Source organism: Halichoerus grypus, chromosome 8, assembly GCF_964656455.1.
Source record: "Halichoerus grypus chromosome 8, mHalGry1.hap1.1, whole genome shotgun sequence".
NCBI classification, from domain to species: Eukaryota; Metazoa; Chordata; class Mammalia; order Carnivora; family Phocidae; genus Halichoerus; species Halichoerus grypus.
The window spans coordinates 140,581,071-140,598,709 of NC_135719.1; the positions used below are offsets into that span (position 1 = coordinate 140,581,071).

The window sequence follows — 17,639 nt, forward strand, 5'->3', positions numbered from 1 at the left end:
ATATGTCTGTGAAGTCCATTTGGTCCAGTGTGTCATTTAAAGTCTTTATTTCCTTGTTGATCTTTTGCTTAGATGGTCTGTCCATTTCAGTGAGGGGGGTGTTAAAGTCCCCCACTATTATTGTATTGTTATCAATGTGTTTCTTTGCTTTTGTTATTAATTGCCTTATATAATTGGCTGCTCCCATGTTAGGGGCATAGATATTTACAATTGTTAGATCTTCTTGTTGGATAGACCCTTTAAATAGGATATAGTGTCCTTCCTCATCTCTTACTACAGTCTTTGGTTTAAAATCTAATTTGTCTGATACAAGGATTGCCACCCCAGCTCTTTTTTGGTGTCCATTAGCATGGTAAATGGTTTTCCACCCCCTCACTTTCAATCTGGGGGTGTCTTTGGGTCTAAAATGAGTCTCTTGCAGACAGCATATCGATGGGTCTTGTTTTTTAATCCAATCTGATAGCCTGTGTCTTTTGATTGGGGCATTTAGCCCATTTACATTCAGGGTAACTACTGAAAGATATGAATTTAGTGCCATTGTATTGCCTGTAAGGTGACTGTTACTGTATATTGTCTGTGTTCCTTTCTGGTCTATGTTGCTTTTAGGCTCTCTCTTTGCTTAGAGGACCCCTTTCAATATTTCTTGTAGGGCTGGTTTCGTGTTTGCAAATTCCTTTAGTTTTTGTTTGTCCTGGAAGCTTTTTATCTCTCCTTCTATTTTCAATGACAGCCTAGCTGGATGTAGTATTCTTGGCTGCATATTTTTCTCATTTAGTGCTCTGAATATATCATGCCAGTCCTTTCTGGCCTTCCAGGTCTCTGTGGATAGGTCTGTTGCCAATCTAATATTTCCATTGTAGGTTACATACCTCTTCTCTTGAGCTGCTTTCAGGATTTTCTCTTTGTCTCTGTGACTCGTAAGTTTTACTATTAGATGTTGGGATGTTGACCTATTTTTACTGATTTTGAGAGGGGTTCTCTGTGCCTTCTGGATTTTGATGCCTGTTTCCTTCCCCAGATTAGGGAAGTTCTCTGCTATAATTTGCTCCAATATACCTTCTGACCCTCTCTCTCTTTCTTCTTCTGGGATCCCAATTTTTCTAATGTTGTTTCGTCTTATGGTATCGCTTATCTCTCGAATTCTGCCCTCATGATCCAGTAGTTTATCTCTCTTTTTCTCAGCTTCTTTATTTTCCATCATTTGGTCTTCTGTATCACTGATTCTCTCTTCTGCCTCATTTATCCTAGCAGTTAGCGCCCCCATTTTTTATTGCACCTCATTAATAGCCTTTTTGATTTTGACTTGGTTAGATTTTAGTTCTTTTATTTTTCCAGAAAGGGTTTCTCTAATAACTTCCATGCTTTTTTCAAGCCCAGCTAGTATCTTTAAAATCACGATTCTGAACTCTAGGTCTGACATCGTACTAATGTCCATATTGAGTAGGTCCCTGGCAGTCGGTACTACCTCTTGATCTTTTTGTTGAGGTGATTTTTTCCGTCTTGTCATTTTGTCCAGAGGAGAATAGATGAATGAGAGAACAAAATGCTAACAGGGTAACAACGTCCCCAGAAAATATACTCTAAACAAATCAGAAAGACCTGAAGCTGGGGGAAAAGGAAGGGAAAGAAAGAAAAAAGAAAAAGATAAAAACAAACAAAAACAGAACAAAACAAAAAAAACGGCTCTATCACTTGCCAGAAGCGGCCGACGGAGGCCCCCTCCCCCGCCGTCTATCCTCCCGAATATCGCCTCGGATTCACTTCTCCGCACGTCCTACCTTCCAGAAAGTGGTCGCTTTTCTGTTCAGAGGGTTGTTGCTATTCTTTTCTTCGATCTCCTGTTGAGTTTGTAGGTGTTCAGAATGGTTTGATCCCTATCCAGCTGAATTCCTGGGACCAGACGAAATCCAGGTCTCCTACTCCTCTGCCATCTTGCTCCCTAACCACATTTCTCTTCTTTCTATAGTAAACTCTTACTAAATTTCAGTGAGAAAACCTCTATCTCATGTAAATACATCCATTGGAATATTTTCTTTCATTACTTTATCATGTGATGAGAATAAAAGATGCCAGTATGTACAAGTGAACAGTATTCGTTTTAATATATACTTTATATATACTATATAAGTAATGTATAATTTGTATACATGTTATTGTATATTTGTAACTTCTTTATACTAGCAGATATGCACCTTATGAAGAAAATGTTTTAACAGTGTATGTTTGCCTTGGTAAACTTCATGTTTAAATAATCCACTAAACTCTTTTGCTTCTTAGTGTTTATAATTAAACACAATTATAATGAATTGTTCCAAAATAGAGCAGTCTTTTCTTTTTGTGTCAGAATAGAGCTGTGATGTTAAAAATCAAGAGGATGATTTGCTTAGGTTCTTGAGGCCATGGACCAAAGATGCCATAGTCGTTATGTCCAGATTATTAAGCACATTTATTTCAACTATTCATTTATTCAACCTATATTATAATTTTTAGAGAAACTAGATACAAGGCATTATTCTGATGGCAGTGAAAGAAGCAGAAAGGCCTAGAAGAAAGGTGTATTTTGCCTGTATGTGTATCTATCTTGACCAGGAAAAAATGTTGCAAAGAGGCATGAGTGGTCAGGTCTGGACTTCATGTTCTTCCCACATTTACTTTAGTTAAATGTTTACTTGAGTTTCTATAGTTCTCAGCCTTTTAGAAGCATGTGTCGGTGTACCAGCTTCCAGATTAGCTATTGCAAGTTTGTTAACCACACAGACTCTTTTTCCTATTCATGTGTTGACGCTTGCCTTATCTCTTTCTTCTAACTTCTTTGATCTCTAAAAGAAAAATTATTTAGAGAGTTTGCCTCCTATAGTTGTAGCTGAAGAATTAAGGGAAATAGATTGTATTTAACAGTCAAGCCACAAACAGTAGAGAAAGTATTTACTATGATGTTTCCATATGGTTATTTCAAGTAGTCATTTAACAATCTACTGTAAAATGATTTTTCTTTTATGGTGACCACATAAATAGTTTAAATGAGAGAAATGCTAAAAAGCATCATTAGCTGTGACCACAGGAAGATGTGCTTTGAGTGTAACTGTTTTCTCTCCTCCCCCCCCCACCTCCATTTGCACAGCATCCGCCTGGGAATTTTTCTCCGGAGATACCCCATAGCACGAGTTTTTGTAATTATATATATGGTAAGTAAACTTATTTGAAAAAATAATGCTACACTTGATTTTTAACAAGTTTTTTTCAGCTGCTGATCATTTTGACTAAAAGTCCAGTAATTAGTTTTGAAAGAAAATAGAACTCATTTCTGGTCATTAAAACTTTTTTTCTCAAGGATGCAAGTAGAGTTACAGTTATTACATCTAAAATATAAATTGCTCAAAGGCTTGTCCTACAATAAATTTACCTGTAATGCAGTTTAATAGTTCCCTCCACTTCTGAGCCCCTCTAATGACAAAAATATGGTGCAAAACAATTGATTTCATTTTTATGTTGATGTAAAGTTTCTTTGATTATTTTTTTATTATTTTTGTCTGTTTTGCTTTATATTCTGAAAGGATCTCAAGGCTGATTTTCATTCTTTCCGATTTCTTAGCTCTAATACAATGGTCACCATGGTTTGGGATACTGTTTCATGTGTCCTTTGACCCTAAAAAGTCTTCTAACTGTTCTGAGTGAGGACGTCTAGTTGAGTTAAGACAAGCAGTCTTCCTGAAAAAGAAAAAAGCTTTACTTAGAAAGAAATTTCTATGTGATCCACTAGAGGGAAGAGTTACTCCTTCAAATAAAAAGTTTTTTAAGAAGTGAGGGATGGAGAGAGGAAAAGAAACAAATTGAACAGCATCAAGAAGGATTTAGAATAGGCGCCACACAGGTGGATTCCCGGTGTTGGAGATGATAACGAACACCTGCGCCATGTGTCATACTCAGCGCTGCCGTGAGGGAGCTAGGGCACGTTCCTCACTGTAGGTCCTGTGCTAGACCCTAAATCAGCCTCTGAAGCCTGACACATTATTCCTGTCAGGAATGTCTTCCCATCTCCTCTTCACCAAATCATGGCTAAACCCTTTTGCAAAAACACTCCCCATGACTCTGTTCTAAAAAGCCTTTGCAACCAACTTCATGTATATCTAGCAATTTTAATCCTGGCATCTACTCTGCATTATAATCACCTGATTGGTTATTTATGTGTACCCATGCATATTATGAATGTGCTAACGACTTTGATAATTCTCAACTGAGAATTGTGTAGGTATCCAAACCATTACCCTCCATTGCACTTAGCTCGTTTGTTTGCATGTTTGTGTCTTCATTATTTATCCGGTAAACAGGTACTGGGCCCTTGGAAGGTTGCAGAGACCCAGTGCTAACCACAGGACTCCAAAGACAAGACATGGTTCCCGCCCCCAGGGTACGACACAGCCGGCCTTTGGTGAAGATTGATTTATTGGCTAATCTGTAAATTGTTTTCTCTTTCTTTAGGCTTTGCTTCACTTCTGGGTCATGATTGTTCTATTGACTTATACACCAGAAATGCACCATGACCAACCACATGGCAAATGAACTGAGCCCAGTTACTTCAGTGATTGGTTGTCTTTTTTCAGACTTGGGATCTGCAAAAGGACCCGTTGCCTGAAATTGCTGAGAACGGTGCACAAGGTTATTTCATCACTACAACCTTTTAACTCGTTAAGTTATTATACAAGTACTCTGCTACCTAAATCTTCCTCTCATTTCCTTCAAATGGTAAGAGTTTCTAAAACAGACAGACAATAATTTAATAAGCTCAGCTCTGCTTTTTCTGAAGTCAGAGGTTCAGTGTATATTTGTATACACATAGACCTGCTGGGTTTGTTCACCTCTGTACAGACCATCCTATTTTAGGTGACACGCATTATGGGTTATAATCAGGGAAACTAATTGTATTTAGTGATACAAATAAAATGTTTTCTTTTTGATAATTCAGTCTGCTTTTGTATTTTCATATATTTAGCTTTGCAAATATGGATTTACTTCTTACATGTTAAAGACTTGATTGGTATAAGTTTTCGTATAAACACATAAATAAAATTTACTGTGCATTTTTCTTTTTTAAAGTAATAGTTTCTCATCCCCATTAAATAGGACCTTTCCAAACGAACTGTAGTGAGTAGAGCAGAAATCAGCAGTGGCGTCACGTGTAAGTGATTCCTGGTGCTTTGCCCCTGCTCCGTTGTATGCACCTCTCCCTCCCATCCGCACCGTACCAGCTTCCTCTGCTTCTTACGCACCCATTCACTGTCCTCCTCTTTTCCTTTTCTCTAGCCTGTACCTTGGGTTAGCTCAAGACAACCCTGCTTATAGCATTTAGGAATGAAATCTGTTTTATCAACCTTTGCACTTTTAAGACACTCCGTGCAAAGACATTGCAGAGTTATGCTCTAAAAAGAGACATTTTCTTTGCTTTAAATTCAGTATAATGTCTCTTTTGGCTTTCCTTTTCCTCCACATGTCGGAATTCTTATTTTGTCCTCTGATTACTGGTGGTCTTTCTTCACATGTGATTAATACATGTAGATCTTGGGCAGGGGTGTAGTTCTTCCTATCAGGAATGTTGTTGAAGACGTCTGCTGGTGCCCAACTGAAAACCTGACCAGTTTCTGTTCTTAATGACATCTGTACTATGACTTTAATTGACCTATACATTCTTCAGAAGTTTTGATACCCTAGGAAATGTATATGTTTCTTATTTTTCATCAGAAAATGAAGTTTTGAAGGTCATCTGATGTAGGCTTGCGCTTTTTCTCAACTTAGCGTGAATGAAAAAGGCAGAAATGCCACATCAGCTAAAAGTAGAGATGAGAGATTGGGGGTAGAGACGCATTATTCAGTCTGCGGGTTTATGTCACTGTTCTTACTCGGGTGTGATGGCCTGTCAGAGTGGGCTGGGAGGCCAGGGTTGATCTCAAACAGGATAAAGTAAAAGTTTAGTCTTACTGATATCTTTTAAAGGTGATTTTTCCTCTCTTCTAATTTGGAAAAATTTCTGGAAAATGATTAAAACCAGGTTACGTAACTTAAAATGGAAAACAGCACATGCTTCATCGTCGTGTCCTGCCAGACTTCCCATCTCTGCGTGTCCTCCTGGCTTTTGTAGGGATGCCTCTAAATCTTTTTTCAGTCTTTGCACTTTCTTGGCTTTGGAAATAGTTTGACAAAGTGTTTCCAAGATTATTTTTCTACAGTTACTTTTTAACTGAGTTTCAGTTTCAGTATTCTTAGCCACTAACAACTGGGGAATTTTAAAAAGTGTTCCCTTTCATTTATCCTCAGCACGAAACCTTGACCTAATTAAAAGGATTGCATGAGAGCCAATCGTTTTCCTTTTCTATCCAGTGTATTCATTTAAAGACGTTATATATATATACATATATATAATACATAGAGTATATAATATACATACATTATATATATGTATGTTAACATATATTATCAGAACTCTTATACTGCTTTGTATTTATAGCTATCAATTAGAAAATAAGATTGTTTTATTATTATAAGAATATTTCTCTTTCTCTAAACTTTGTGCTTACCAAAAGCTATCATTTCGGTTGCTACAAAACAAAACCATCAAAGGAAAAGCATGGGTTTTGTAAACACATGTTAAACGGCCTGTTTGGTGGAGGAGGGGATAGGCTGTCTGGAGCTGGGCAGTCCAGCCTCAGCTTAAGAAGCCTTAAGAATTCAGCTCACCCTGTGGAGGCAAAAACCCAAACTACTCGAATATGCCTCACTGGGTGCTAGCTGTCTGTGGCTAGAGGCCGGCTGTATTGGAAAAGGCCCGTATGGGCACCTTGGTAGGATGGAAGTAGAAGGAAAGAACTGTTAAAGCCAAAGAGCATAGTCAGGGACTGACGGCCTAAGGCAGGCTCTTTAGGCTGGGATTGGTCAGAGGAAAGAAATGATTGAGGAAAAATGTCTTAGTGGTTATGCTGAACATGTTTAACTAGTATTCCTATTAACTCTCTCCTGAGTGAGAAGAACACAGAGTAAATGAACTTCACACTTCTAAGACTCAAATACACAAGACCTCAAAATAAGTAAGTTGTTTTTTTTTTTTTATAAGAACATGTCAGCGTCAAGTGTGTTACCTTCAAAGCCTTATTCATAGAAGATATCTCAAAGAAAAAAGTGAGTGGTCAAGTTTTATTTTAAGCTATAATCAGGCTACAAAGTAATTCAAATTATGAGTACCTTGTGTGCTAATCCCTTCTAGGAACTGGGAGTAGCAGGGACCAAGTCTCTGCCCTGGTGGGGCTTACATTTAAGTGGGAAGGCAGACCAAACATATGCATAACATGACCCTTGATAATAAATGCTGGGAAGAACAATGTGAAGGTACAGAGAGAGGTAGGGGAGGGGACCAGGGAGTCCTCTGCAGAAGTGACCCTGGCACAGGGCCTGAGTGCAGGGGTGGGCCGTGCGCAACCCAGTGGGCTTCCTGGGCATAGCTTACGTAAGGGCAAAGCCTCTGGAATGGAAGCAGGCTTGGTGAGGCCAAGGAGGCCAACGTGGCTGGAGCAGAATGAGGGAAGAGAGAGCGGTGCGGCCAGTGTGGTAGCGACCTATAGCCCGAGGTAAGGACTTGGAATGTGAAATCCTTTTGTTTCTCCTTAGTAACCGCCTCTGACCTGGAACCACCAATTCCTTTAAATTTCTTTTCTAAATTTTAAAACTTCAAAAAATCTGTATTTAAAAATCCACAGGCTACAATTGCTCCACACGCAAATGATGAATAGTATAGATTTCATTTTGTTGCGGTGAAGACAGGCTGAACCCGAGGCAGGTGACTACATTTTCCTATGTAGTTACGAAGAACACCAGATCAATGAATTTGTGCATTCCCCCACAACTTCTCGGTCTCCACATTCACTGTTAACTCCTCATGTTTGTTCAAGCCAAGAACAAACAAAAATGAAACGAAATCCAAGAGTACAGCTGAAGACAAACGTGTCCCAGGTTTGACTGACCAAGCGCAGGATGACTCACTTCCTGGTACCACTGCTGTCGCACGGTGAGACCTCAGAAACCCCAATGTCTTTGGACATCTCTGATCCCCAGACGGCAAGGACTGCCCTTTTTTATCCACTGTTGTATCCTCGGTACCTAGACCAATTCCTGGCCCATCACTGGCCTTGAGTGGATGGTCACTGAACTTCACTGGCTGCATCAGGCAGCGCACCAAGCTCCTGCACGTTTCCTCTAGTGCTCCAAGACCTTCGCTCAGCATCTGTCCCGTTCGTGCAGTGCGTCTGGTTCCTAAAACCAGACCAAAAAAGAGCAACTAACTAGCTGGGTACGTTGACAGTGCTGAGGGCTCAGACTGGGCAGATTGCCAGGGTTTCCCCAAAAGGAGAAAGGCCGTAAGTATTTAAAATAACAAAACCAAAAGGTGACCCGAGGATACTGCTGGTCCTAGCTGCGCATAGTAAAGAGCTTTAATCATCAGGGAAATTTCAGTCATGCTTAATGGACTTTCCCAAAAGACAGTGGAGAAGACTTCTGAAAGCAGAAAGATACTCAGGTTCAATTTTTGGAAGTTCGGCAAAGCAACACCTGCATATAATTAGGTTTGTTCCTCATACCAAATTTCCCTCTCTTCCCCCCTGGACCTCTCCCTTCTAGGAGTGATGCTTAGGCGAAGTTTGCATAAAGTAGTAAGGTTGGTGCGTGCACACTTTTCAGCCACTAGCAATTTGCTTGAACTCACAAATACGGTATAAGTCAATTGAATTCAAGAATTAATTAAAACCTTAATCGGAATCACGGCTAGAACATGCTCTCTAACGGGCCGATATCACCAGCAAGGAGGTGAAAATTGGTTCTTAGGAGGGCAAAAACTGTTTTCGTATGTAAAGCCCAGGTGTATGTGCCGTGAATACCAGGCGACCTGGCACTGAGATTTCATGGAGAGGAGTGACGAGGACAGAAAAGGCTGGGAGACACTGGGCTGGACCATAAGGCAGAGACCCAGCTCCCGCCCTCATGGAGCCTGCACCCCAACAAGGGAAACTGATGCACATCGGAGCCATGCATGGTCTGGTCCTCACCACCTCTGAGCTTCAAGCCCCATCACACATCTTATTCTGCACTCCGGTCTCTTGGACCGTTTCAGTCCGATCCTCCCCAAATATTCACGGCCCCTTCCCTTGAGAGGATTTTACTTTCTGTCCCACCGATGTCAGCCCTGGCCATAAACTGACTTCTTTGGCTGGTGAAATGTGAGTGGAGGGGATATGTGTCATCCCAGAGCAAGAGCTTTGAGCATCATCTTGTGGTTTGCCCCTCGTTCCTCTGCCATGAGCCCAGCATGTCCCCGATAGGCGCTGCTCTTTCAGCCTAGGTCCTGGAATGATGACATGGAGCACAGTCAGACATGGAGTGTGTCCACAGGGGACATGTAGCTTAAATGAGCAGTAAGTCTTCGCTTCTGTGGGACCCTGAGACTTAGAAGGTTGGTTGTTGGGGAACATAACCTAGTGATTGCTGACATGTACCCACCAATGCACCATGCCTCCTCTCCACCTCCAGACCTCCCCTCTGCTTACGACACTTGCCTTCTTACCCCCGTCCCTCCTGCCGTCAGTTTAAATGCCACTTTATCTACGAAGTCTAAACACCTCCCTCCGTCTCCCTCCCAAAGAAGAAAAGAGATGGATGCTGGGTGCCTATAGTGGGCAGGATAATGGCCCCCCAAAGATGTCCATGTCCTAATCCCTGGAACCTGTGAATACTTTATGGTAAAAGGGACACTGCAGACTCAAGTAAGTTAAGGATCATGACACGGGGATTATCCTAAATTATGCAGCAATCCTACATCGGTCCTTAGAAGATGGAAGGAGAAGGCAGAAGAGTCGGAAGGAGATGTGGTGGCAGAAGCAGAAGTCAGAGGGGTTCAGTTGCTGGCTTTGCAGATGGGGAAGGGGCCGTGAGCTGAGGAACGCAAGCGACCTCTCCAAGCCGGAGAAGCAAGGAAACGGGAGTCTCCCCTTGAGCCTGCACAGAGCAACGCAGCTCTGCCAAGGCCTTGATATTAGCCCAGTGAGACCCCTTTCAGACTCCTGACCTCCAGAACTGTAAAAAGTCATTTGTATGTTTTAAGCCACTACGTTTGTGGTCATTTGTCACAGTGGCAACAGACATCCATGGTGTCGCCCCGGTTACGAGCTCCCGTAGCACACCGCAGGCCCCACTCATCACACTGTGCGGAACGGAGCTGCCTCTTCACTTGCTGTCACTCCAGCTGGACTCCACGCTTGATACACCTGTCTTGTGTCAGTGGTGTCTTCAGAGCCTCGGAGGGTGCATAGGACAAAGGAGGAACAGTGATGTGTGACAACGAAGAAATACAAAGCTAAGAATTGGATGCTGCTACTTTCCGGCTTGCTTACCTGGCTGTGGCCAAGCCACTAAACATCTCTGACTTCAGTTCCCACGTCTTTAAGAATGGAGACACGGGAAAGAATCACACGGAATTTCCCCATAGGTAAAAAGAGCATTTCCTAAGTTGAAGATGTATTCAAATGTTAGTTTTTTTGGTTGGGTGGTGTGTTTATTTTAAAGTTGGGATGGACTGAGAAAGTGGGAAACAACCCTGCCGACAACCAGTTGACCATGTTTCCTAGAGCAAGATGGTGACAAGGCCATTCTTGGGAGCACAAAAATGACTAAACCTCCCCTCTTCGACAAGCACTGTTCCTCTCTGAGCCGTTGCTGCTGTATCACAGATACTCACTCAAACCCCATTTTAACTCCCCTTCTAGACACTTAAACTGAGCTACTCAGTCACAAAATCACCCCTGCTTCTTGATACCATCCAATCCCAGAACTGCTCCGATTCTTTCATGCCCTCACCATCATCCAACACAAGCCCAAGCCCTTGAGAAGCCCCTCTCATCTCCCCTGTGGATGGGCTCCTGAGCCATATTCTCCCTTGCTGCAGCAAGCTTAGCCCCAACTTTGGTGTTTGTGTTTTATTGGTTTTGACCACGGGGGTGGTCTGGTCAGTTGGCTCTGATAGAAGGTCCTCCATATCCAATTCTCTCATTCTACCTGCAAGCAAATGAGTTCGGAGACCTGTCAAGGTCCTCCCAAGTAGTTACAAACATGAGATCAAATAGAATCTTTTGCTTGTTTGTTTTCATACAGCCATGGGGTTAAACTCTTTGGTCACTGAACATGTCCCCTTACCAAATCTGTCTGGTATCGAGTCTTCCATTTCCCATCTTGGCTAGAACCTTCCAAGAGCTTTTAGTCGCTGGAGAAAACCTGCCATATTTTTTCAAATAACACTTAGTCCTGGGGCAAAGCCAGATATGTTCTGATGAGAGTTAATTGTTCTTTATCAGCATGAAAGGAAGCAGGTGTGTGTTCCCTGCTGCCATCTGATTTATTTCTCCGAGCTCCAGGAGCAGACACTCCATCAGCCACCCAAGCAGGAAATTGCCTTTCTGCAAAAGGTAAACAAAGAGGGTTTGTGTTATTTTTAACTGTAAAATTGGACCTAAAAACCATTCAAATCACTTGGGCTTTTTCCCCGGTTCATTAGAATAATATTCCTTTAATAGTGAGAAACAGAAAACTATAAAGAAGAAAATATCATTCATCCATAGGCCCATCACTCCAAACTAATAAGTCTTCACCTTTTGGCCTGTTTCCTTCCAGTCTTCCCCCCACCCCTTGTGTATATGCAGAAAGATCCAGAAGTGGAGAAAGAGTGGGTATAGTTGAAATCATTGTTTTCAATGAAACCATGCTCATTGCAAAAACTCCAAGCACCAATGTATACAGAACATTCTGGTGTCCTTTCAGCACCTCCCCATCCAGCCCCTTTCCAGTGACAACCACTGTGAAATTAGGAAGAAATGGGTTAATACACATGATGCTTTAGTACTCATAAATAGTAAATAGCTGTTTAATGGTGTGTGGCACTTGTTAAGTGGATTCTCCTCACCCCCTTTGTAGCAGACAAACCCTAAGCTGATCTCCAGTGATTTCTCACCTCCTGCTGCCTATGGTTTTGGGTAATTCCTTCCTCACAAGTGCATGTGGGACGCATGACTTGCTTCTAACCAATAGAATATGGCAAAGGTGATGGGATGTCACCCTCTTGATATTACATGGCAAAGGTGATAGGATGTCAGCCTTGTGATTATATTACATTATATAAGAGTCTGTCTTAGCAGACTGGATTCTCCTTGTTGGTGATGAAATGCGTGGCTGTAGCTGTTGAGGAAGCCCACAAGTGACTGTGGGCAATGTCCAGCCAACAGCCAGCAAAAACCCGGGGCCCCCAGTCGTACAACCTCAAGGAAATGAATTCTGACAACAAGCTGAAGGAGATTGGAAGTGCATTCTTCCCCCAGGCAAGTCTCCAGATGAGACCATAACCCTGGCCAACATCTCAACTGTAGCTTTGTAAGACCCAGAAGAGAGCACCCCACTGAACTGTGCCCAGACTCCTAACCCACAGAAATTGTGAGACAATGAGCGTGTGTTGTTTCAAGCCACTAGACTTGTGGTAATTGGTTATATTGGGATAGAAAGCTAGTACACTTTTCTATGCATTTCCATACTGTAGTGGTCGGGACTCCTTGGGTGCAAGCAACAGAGACCAGCTCAAACTGGTATAAGCAACAAGGAAATCGATAGGTTCACCTAACTTCAGGCACGTTTAAATCCAGGTATTCCGACGCTGTAAACTGGTATCTTTTTCCTTCCTTCTTAGTTCTTCTTCAGTGTCAGCTTGATTCACAGGAAGCTACTCCCCAAACAAAGATGACAACACATCCCATCAGCTGGACAACCTCTGTGAAAAAGAGTACTCCTTTTACCATATAGGTCCAGCAAAAGCCCTGGGGTTGATGTCCATTGGCTCTGGTTGGACTAACTGAAGACATGTGCCCACCGATCCCCAGGGACAGATGGATGTGGTTCATAGGCCCACATCCAAACCTCATGAACCAAGAGAGGGAGGGGTGAGCTCCAAAAGTAAATAAGGGTGCTGCTAGTTGAAGCAGGTGGAATGGAAGCTGAATGATAGAAGTAACGACCGTTCACCGTGGGTACCTGCCTACTTGTATATGTACATGTCTATGCAACTTTATATAATACTTTGATGTCCCAACGGTTCTAACAATATTGTCATGCAATTTTTGCCGATGTTGCTAAAAATCAGCACAGAAAATGTTAAACTCACAGGTAAGTTGAAGAAGTAACACAATGAATATCCACATGCCCTTCACCAAGATCCCCTCATTGTTAACACTTTGTCCCACCTGTTACCTGTTTTTGTTCTGAATGACAAAGTAAATTGCAGACCTCATGACCCTTCATCCCGGGATATCTCAGCTGGGATCCAGGAAGAAAGTGTCCTATTTAACAATACCATTAACACATCCAAGAAACTTAACATTGTGCAAAGACATTCCCTAATATCCAGTTCCTGTTCACATTTTTCTGAGTCCAGAAAATGTTCTTTGTAAGCTGTTTTGTAAGTTTTTTTCTGATCCAGGATCCAATTGAAGATTGCACCAGATTAACCTATCTCTTCAATCCCTTTAATCTAAAACAGCTCTCCCCTCCCCTTCATTTGTCCTTTGTGCACTGATTACATATATATATATATATTTTGTTTTTGGTGCACTGATATTTTGAAGAGTATGGGCCACTTACCTTTAGTATGGATTTGTCTATTTCCTCATGATTGGATTCAGGTTTAATATTTTGGGGAAGAATACTACATAGGTGGTGTTATGTCATTCAGGAGGCACGCCATGTTGGTGATGCTATATTTGATCACTTGGTTAAAACGGTTCCTCTCCAACATAAAGACATATTTCCCCCCTTTTTTGGTAATAAATGTTTTCTGAGGTGGTACCTTGAGACCATGGAAATGTCCTATTCCCCAACAGTGGTTTTTAAACATACTGACAATCCTTGTCTGAATTTTTATATTGGTAATAGCAAAATGGTGATTTTTCTCAATCTGTCATCCTTTTTCTACCATTGTTAGCTGGCCATTTTATTTCCCTCCACTTCTCTTTTTTAATTTGATCACTATGTACTTATGGATTCTTTTTGTTTTTCATTCAGTGTGATAAAATCCACTCTCATCACTATACCTGTTGGTATTTAAATTGTCCCAGACTTGGCTGGCGGGAGCCCCTTTCAGCCAGCTCCCATGTCCTGTCCACCTGTCCCCATTCATTTTGGAGCACTTCTTTGCTTTGTGACACACCAAGATATGCCAATCTAACCTGAAACTTTCCCTGCCCTGGATCTGGAATCAGCCATTTCTGCAAAAATCCCCTTGGTTCTTTTCAATGGATAGGATTTAGAAACAACAATCTCAACATTAGGATCTTCCATAACAATTTTTTAAATTGCTAACCACCATTTTAAATTGCTTCATTATATTTCCACTGTGTGGGTGGACTACAACTTAACCATTCTATTCATTCAGGGTGTTTTGGAGAGAAAGAATCCTTTCACCACTCAAAATAACGGTGATGGAAAGCTCTGTGTGTGTGTGTATATATATTTGAGTTGAGAATGAGTGGCTGAGAATATATCCTAGTGTGGAATTACTAGGTAAAAGGGTAGAGACACTTTTCAGACTCTCTCTGCAAATTGGCTGATTGCTCTCCAGAGAGTGTCAGCTTACCCACCCACCAGAAGAGAATCCAATTCCTGGTGCACGCTCACCAGCAGTGTTAGAATAAAAAAGACAGATGGGGTACCTGGGTGGCTTAGTTGGTTAAGCATCTGCCTTCGGCTCAGGTCATGATCCCAGGGTCCTGGGATCAAACCCCACGTCATGCTCTACACTCAGTGCTGAGTCTGCTTGTCCCTCTCCCTCTGCTCTTCCTCTCTCTCTATTTCAAATAAAAACAAATCTTTAAAAAAAAAAAAGGAGAGAGAATAGTTCTAGAAGTCCAACAGAGAGCACAGTATCTCATTGGTTGAGCATTTGTTTCTTTGATTATTGGTCGGGTTGAGTATAGTCAGAAAGAACATTTTTCATATTTATTATTTGAATGTGTTTTATAAAATCAGGTCATGTTAGCAGGAAGACTCAGCAAAAGAGCAACCAAGTGAATGCTGTTGATGTTCTTGTCACGTTGCAAAAGGCAGGGCAGGGAATCACGAATCCCTGGGCCCAGTTTTTACAATCAAAGTGGCTTTGAAGGAAAAGCGACAAGCTAGTGAGGTGTGGCTCTAAAGGAAGAAGGCTGAGGACACCGTGACAGTCCCCAGGCGCCATGCCCCATGCTAGGGAGAGATGTGAATATCATTTAGTCCTTATAACCGCCCAACAGGTAGGCACCATTGGTGGAGAGGACAAGTAACCTGACCAAGGTCGCACGGCCGCTAGTAATGGAGCCGGGACGGGAACCAGGCAGTCGGGGAGCAGGGCCACCCTGTTACCCACCATTCCATTGCCTTCCCGCCATGACACCGGGAGCGTGAGGCCTGGGTGTATGGCCATGTGTGCGTCACACTCTCTGTAGGTTTCAGCTACTTTAACTTTTTGTTTTATTTATTTTTTCTTTAAGATTTTATTTATTTGAGAGAGAGAGCATGTGAGAGAGAAAGACAGGGAGAACACACGAACAGAGGGAGGGGCAGAGGGAGAGGGGGGAGCAGACTCCCCGCTGAGCAGGGACCCTGATGCCGGGCTCGATCCCAGGACCCTGGGATCATGACCTGAGCCGAAGGCAGACGCTTCACCGACTGAGCCACCCAGGTGCCCCATCTTTTTGTTTTCTTAACAAACGAATGTGGGACTAAGATGAAACACTGCCTGGGATTCCTTTGGAGAAAGAAAAAACACGACACAAGTTCAAAGTTAGAATAAAAAATATGATTATGACCATTCCTCCAACCATTCCTCCAGCGAGTCGTGGAAATGTTTGAGCTTGCAGCTCAGACCTGGCTCTGCCAATTGCCGGGCAAGTCATCGGGACTCTCTGAGCCTCTGTCTCCTCATCCATCAAGTGCAGCCCCAGCTTCCACAGCGACTGCAGGGATTAGATGAGTGTGCAACGGCGTCTGGTTCTGCCTGGCATACAGCCAGCACTGGATGAATGCAAGCTCCCTTCCTCAGTATCTCTGCCTGTTCCCTGGGAAAATCCCGGAGGTCTGGAAGGAAGACTTGGAGCAGCTTTGCCAGGCCACCTGATGGGAAGAGGGCATCTCTGCAAGCTCTCTTTCCCTGCTCATCCTATGTGGATTGCTCTTTCCTGCCAAGGCTTAATTAAATCCTGGAGCAGCAAGCACAGATAATTAACGGTGAGGCTCGTTAGGCGTTGACTTTGGTTAACGTCTATGACTGTGGAAGATTCTAGTCACAGGCAGTTAGTATTAACGTGTAATTAGGATGCTCAGTTGGCAGGAAGTGGGTGAGCAGCTTGCCTGTTCGGGCAGCAGATGGAGGGCTGGGACTTGCCCAGGCGTAGTGGGCCGGATGTAGGCCAGACAGGGACAGGAGTCCTGCGAGGGGTTGTGGCCCAGCCGCCCTGGGCACGTGGAGGCCACATGGCAGCTCGAGCCCTGAGCGGCTCTGCCTTTAGATGGCAACTTTCAGCTCAGGGAGTCAACATCAGAAGCCTGGATGGGGCATATTTCAACTCTGAATTACAATAAAATGGAAAAGCAGATTATTAAAACTGTTACATTGTATTTATTTAAGTTCTAAATAGGTAATACATTCATGTGGTTCTACCTTCAAAACACATGAAAAGACAAACTGGAAGTTTTCCTTCCCCCCCCACCCCCTGACTCCCATCTGCTGAGTCCCCCACCTGTCCCCACCCAAGGGTAGACAAGGATCTGCTGTCACCAGTTTTTGTGGGGCGTTTCCAGAAGTTGAGTTCTGCACATGCAAGCAAATCCAAATATGCACTCTGTCGTCTCCCACTTTAAAAAAAAAACAACACAAATGTTAGCATATACATGTTGACCTTTAAACAACACGGGTTTGAATTGTGCGGGTCCACTTATACATGGATTTTTTTCGATAAATACAGTACTGCAAATGTGTTTTCTTTATTATTTTCTTAATAACATCTAGGTTACTTTATTATAAGAATACAGTATATAATACATGTAACATCCAAAATATGCGTTAATTGTTCATTATCAGCAAGGCTTCTGGTCAACAGTAGGCTATTAGTAGTTAGGTTTTTGAGGAGTCAAAAGTCATACATGCATTCTTGACCGCATGGGGGGCGGGGTCAGCTTCCCTAATCCCCGTGTTGTTCAAGGGTCACGTGCACTGTTTTAATTCTTGCCTTTCGTTCCCCCCAAATAATAAAGCGTTTCTTTAGGGCACTGAAACTATTCTGGATCATACTATCATGATGGAGGCATGTCATTTTACATTTGTCCAAACCACAGAGTGGACACCACCAAGAGTGAATCCTAATGTAAACTCTGGGCTTTGGGTGAGGACCCGCCAGTGTAGGTTCATCAGCTGTAATCAGCACACCACTCCGCAGAGGCGTTGACAGTGGGGGTGGCTGTGCATGTGGGGGGAGGGCCTCTGTGGGAAATCTCTGTATCTTTGGCTCAATTTTGCTATGAACCTAAAATTGCTCTAA

The 17,639-nt window shown here is 42.6% G+C and overlaps 1 protein-coding gene and 1 long non-coding RNA gene across 6 annotated transcripts in view; both read left to right on the plus strand.

The window, feature by feature from the left end:
• GOLGA5 (golgin A5) overlaps positions 1 to 4,958 on the plus strand; it is a 67,703-nt gene extending 62,745 nt beyond the window's left edge. For all 5 annotated transcript variants that reach the window (XM_078054127.1, XM_036071567.2, XM_036071565.2 and 2 more), the window contains 2 exons: positions 3,122 to 3,185; positions 4,480 to 4,958. In XM_078054127.1, coding sequence (XP_077910253.1) covers positions 3,122 to 3,185; positions 4,480 to 4,560 — 145 coding nt within the window. In that variant the 3' untranslated portion in view covers positions 4,561 to 4,958. The remainder of the gene's footprint in view (positions 1 to 3,121; positions 3,186 to 4,479) is intronic.
• Positions 4,959 to 6,680: 1,722 nt separating this feature from the next.
• On the plus strand, positions 6,681 to 16,697 carry LOC118522505 (uncharacterized). Its single transcript, XR_013440815.1, has 2 exons — positions 6,681 to 11,495; positions 12,764 to 16,697. It is a non-coding gene; the product is annotated as an uncharacterized LOC118522505 (long non-coding RNA).
• Positions 16,698 to 17,639: the final 942 nt, after the last annotated feature.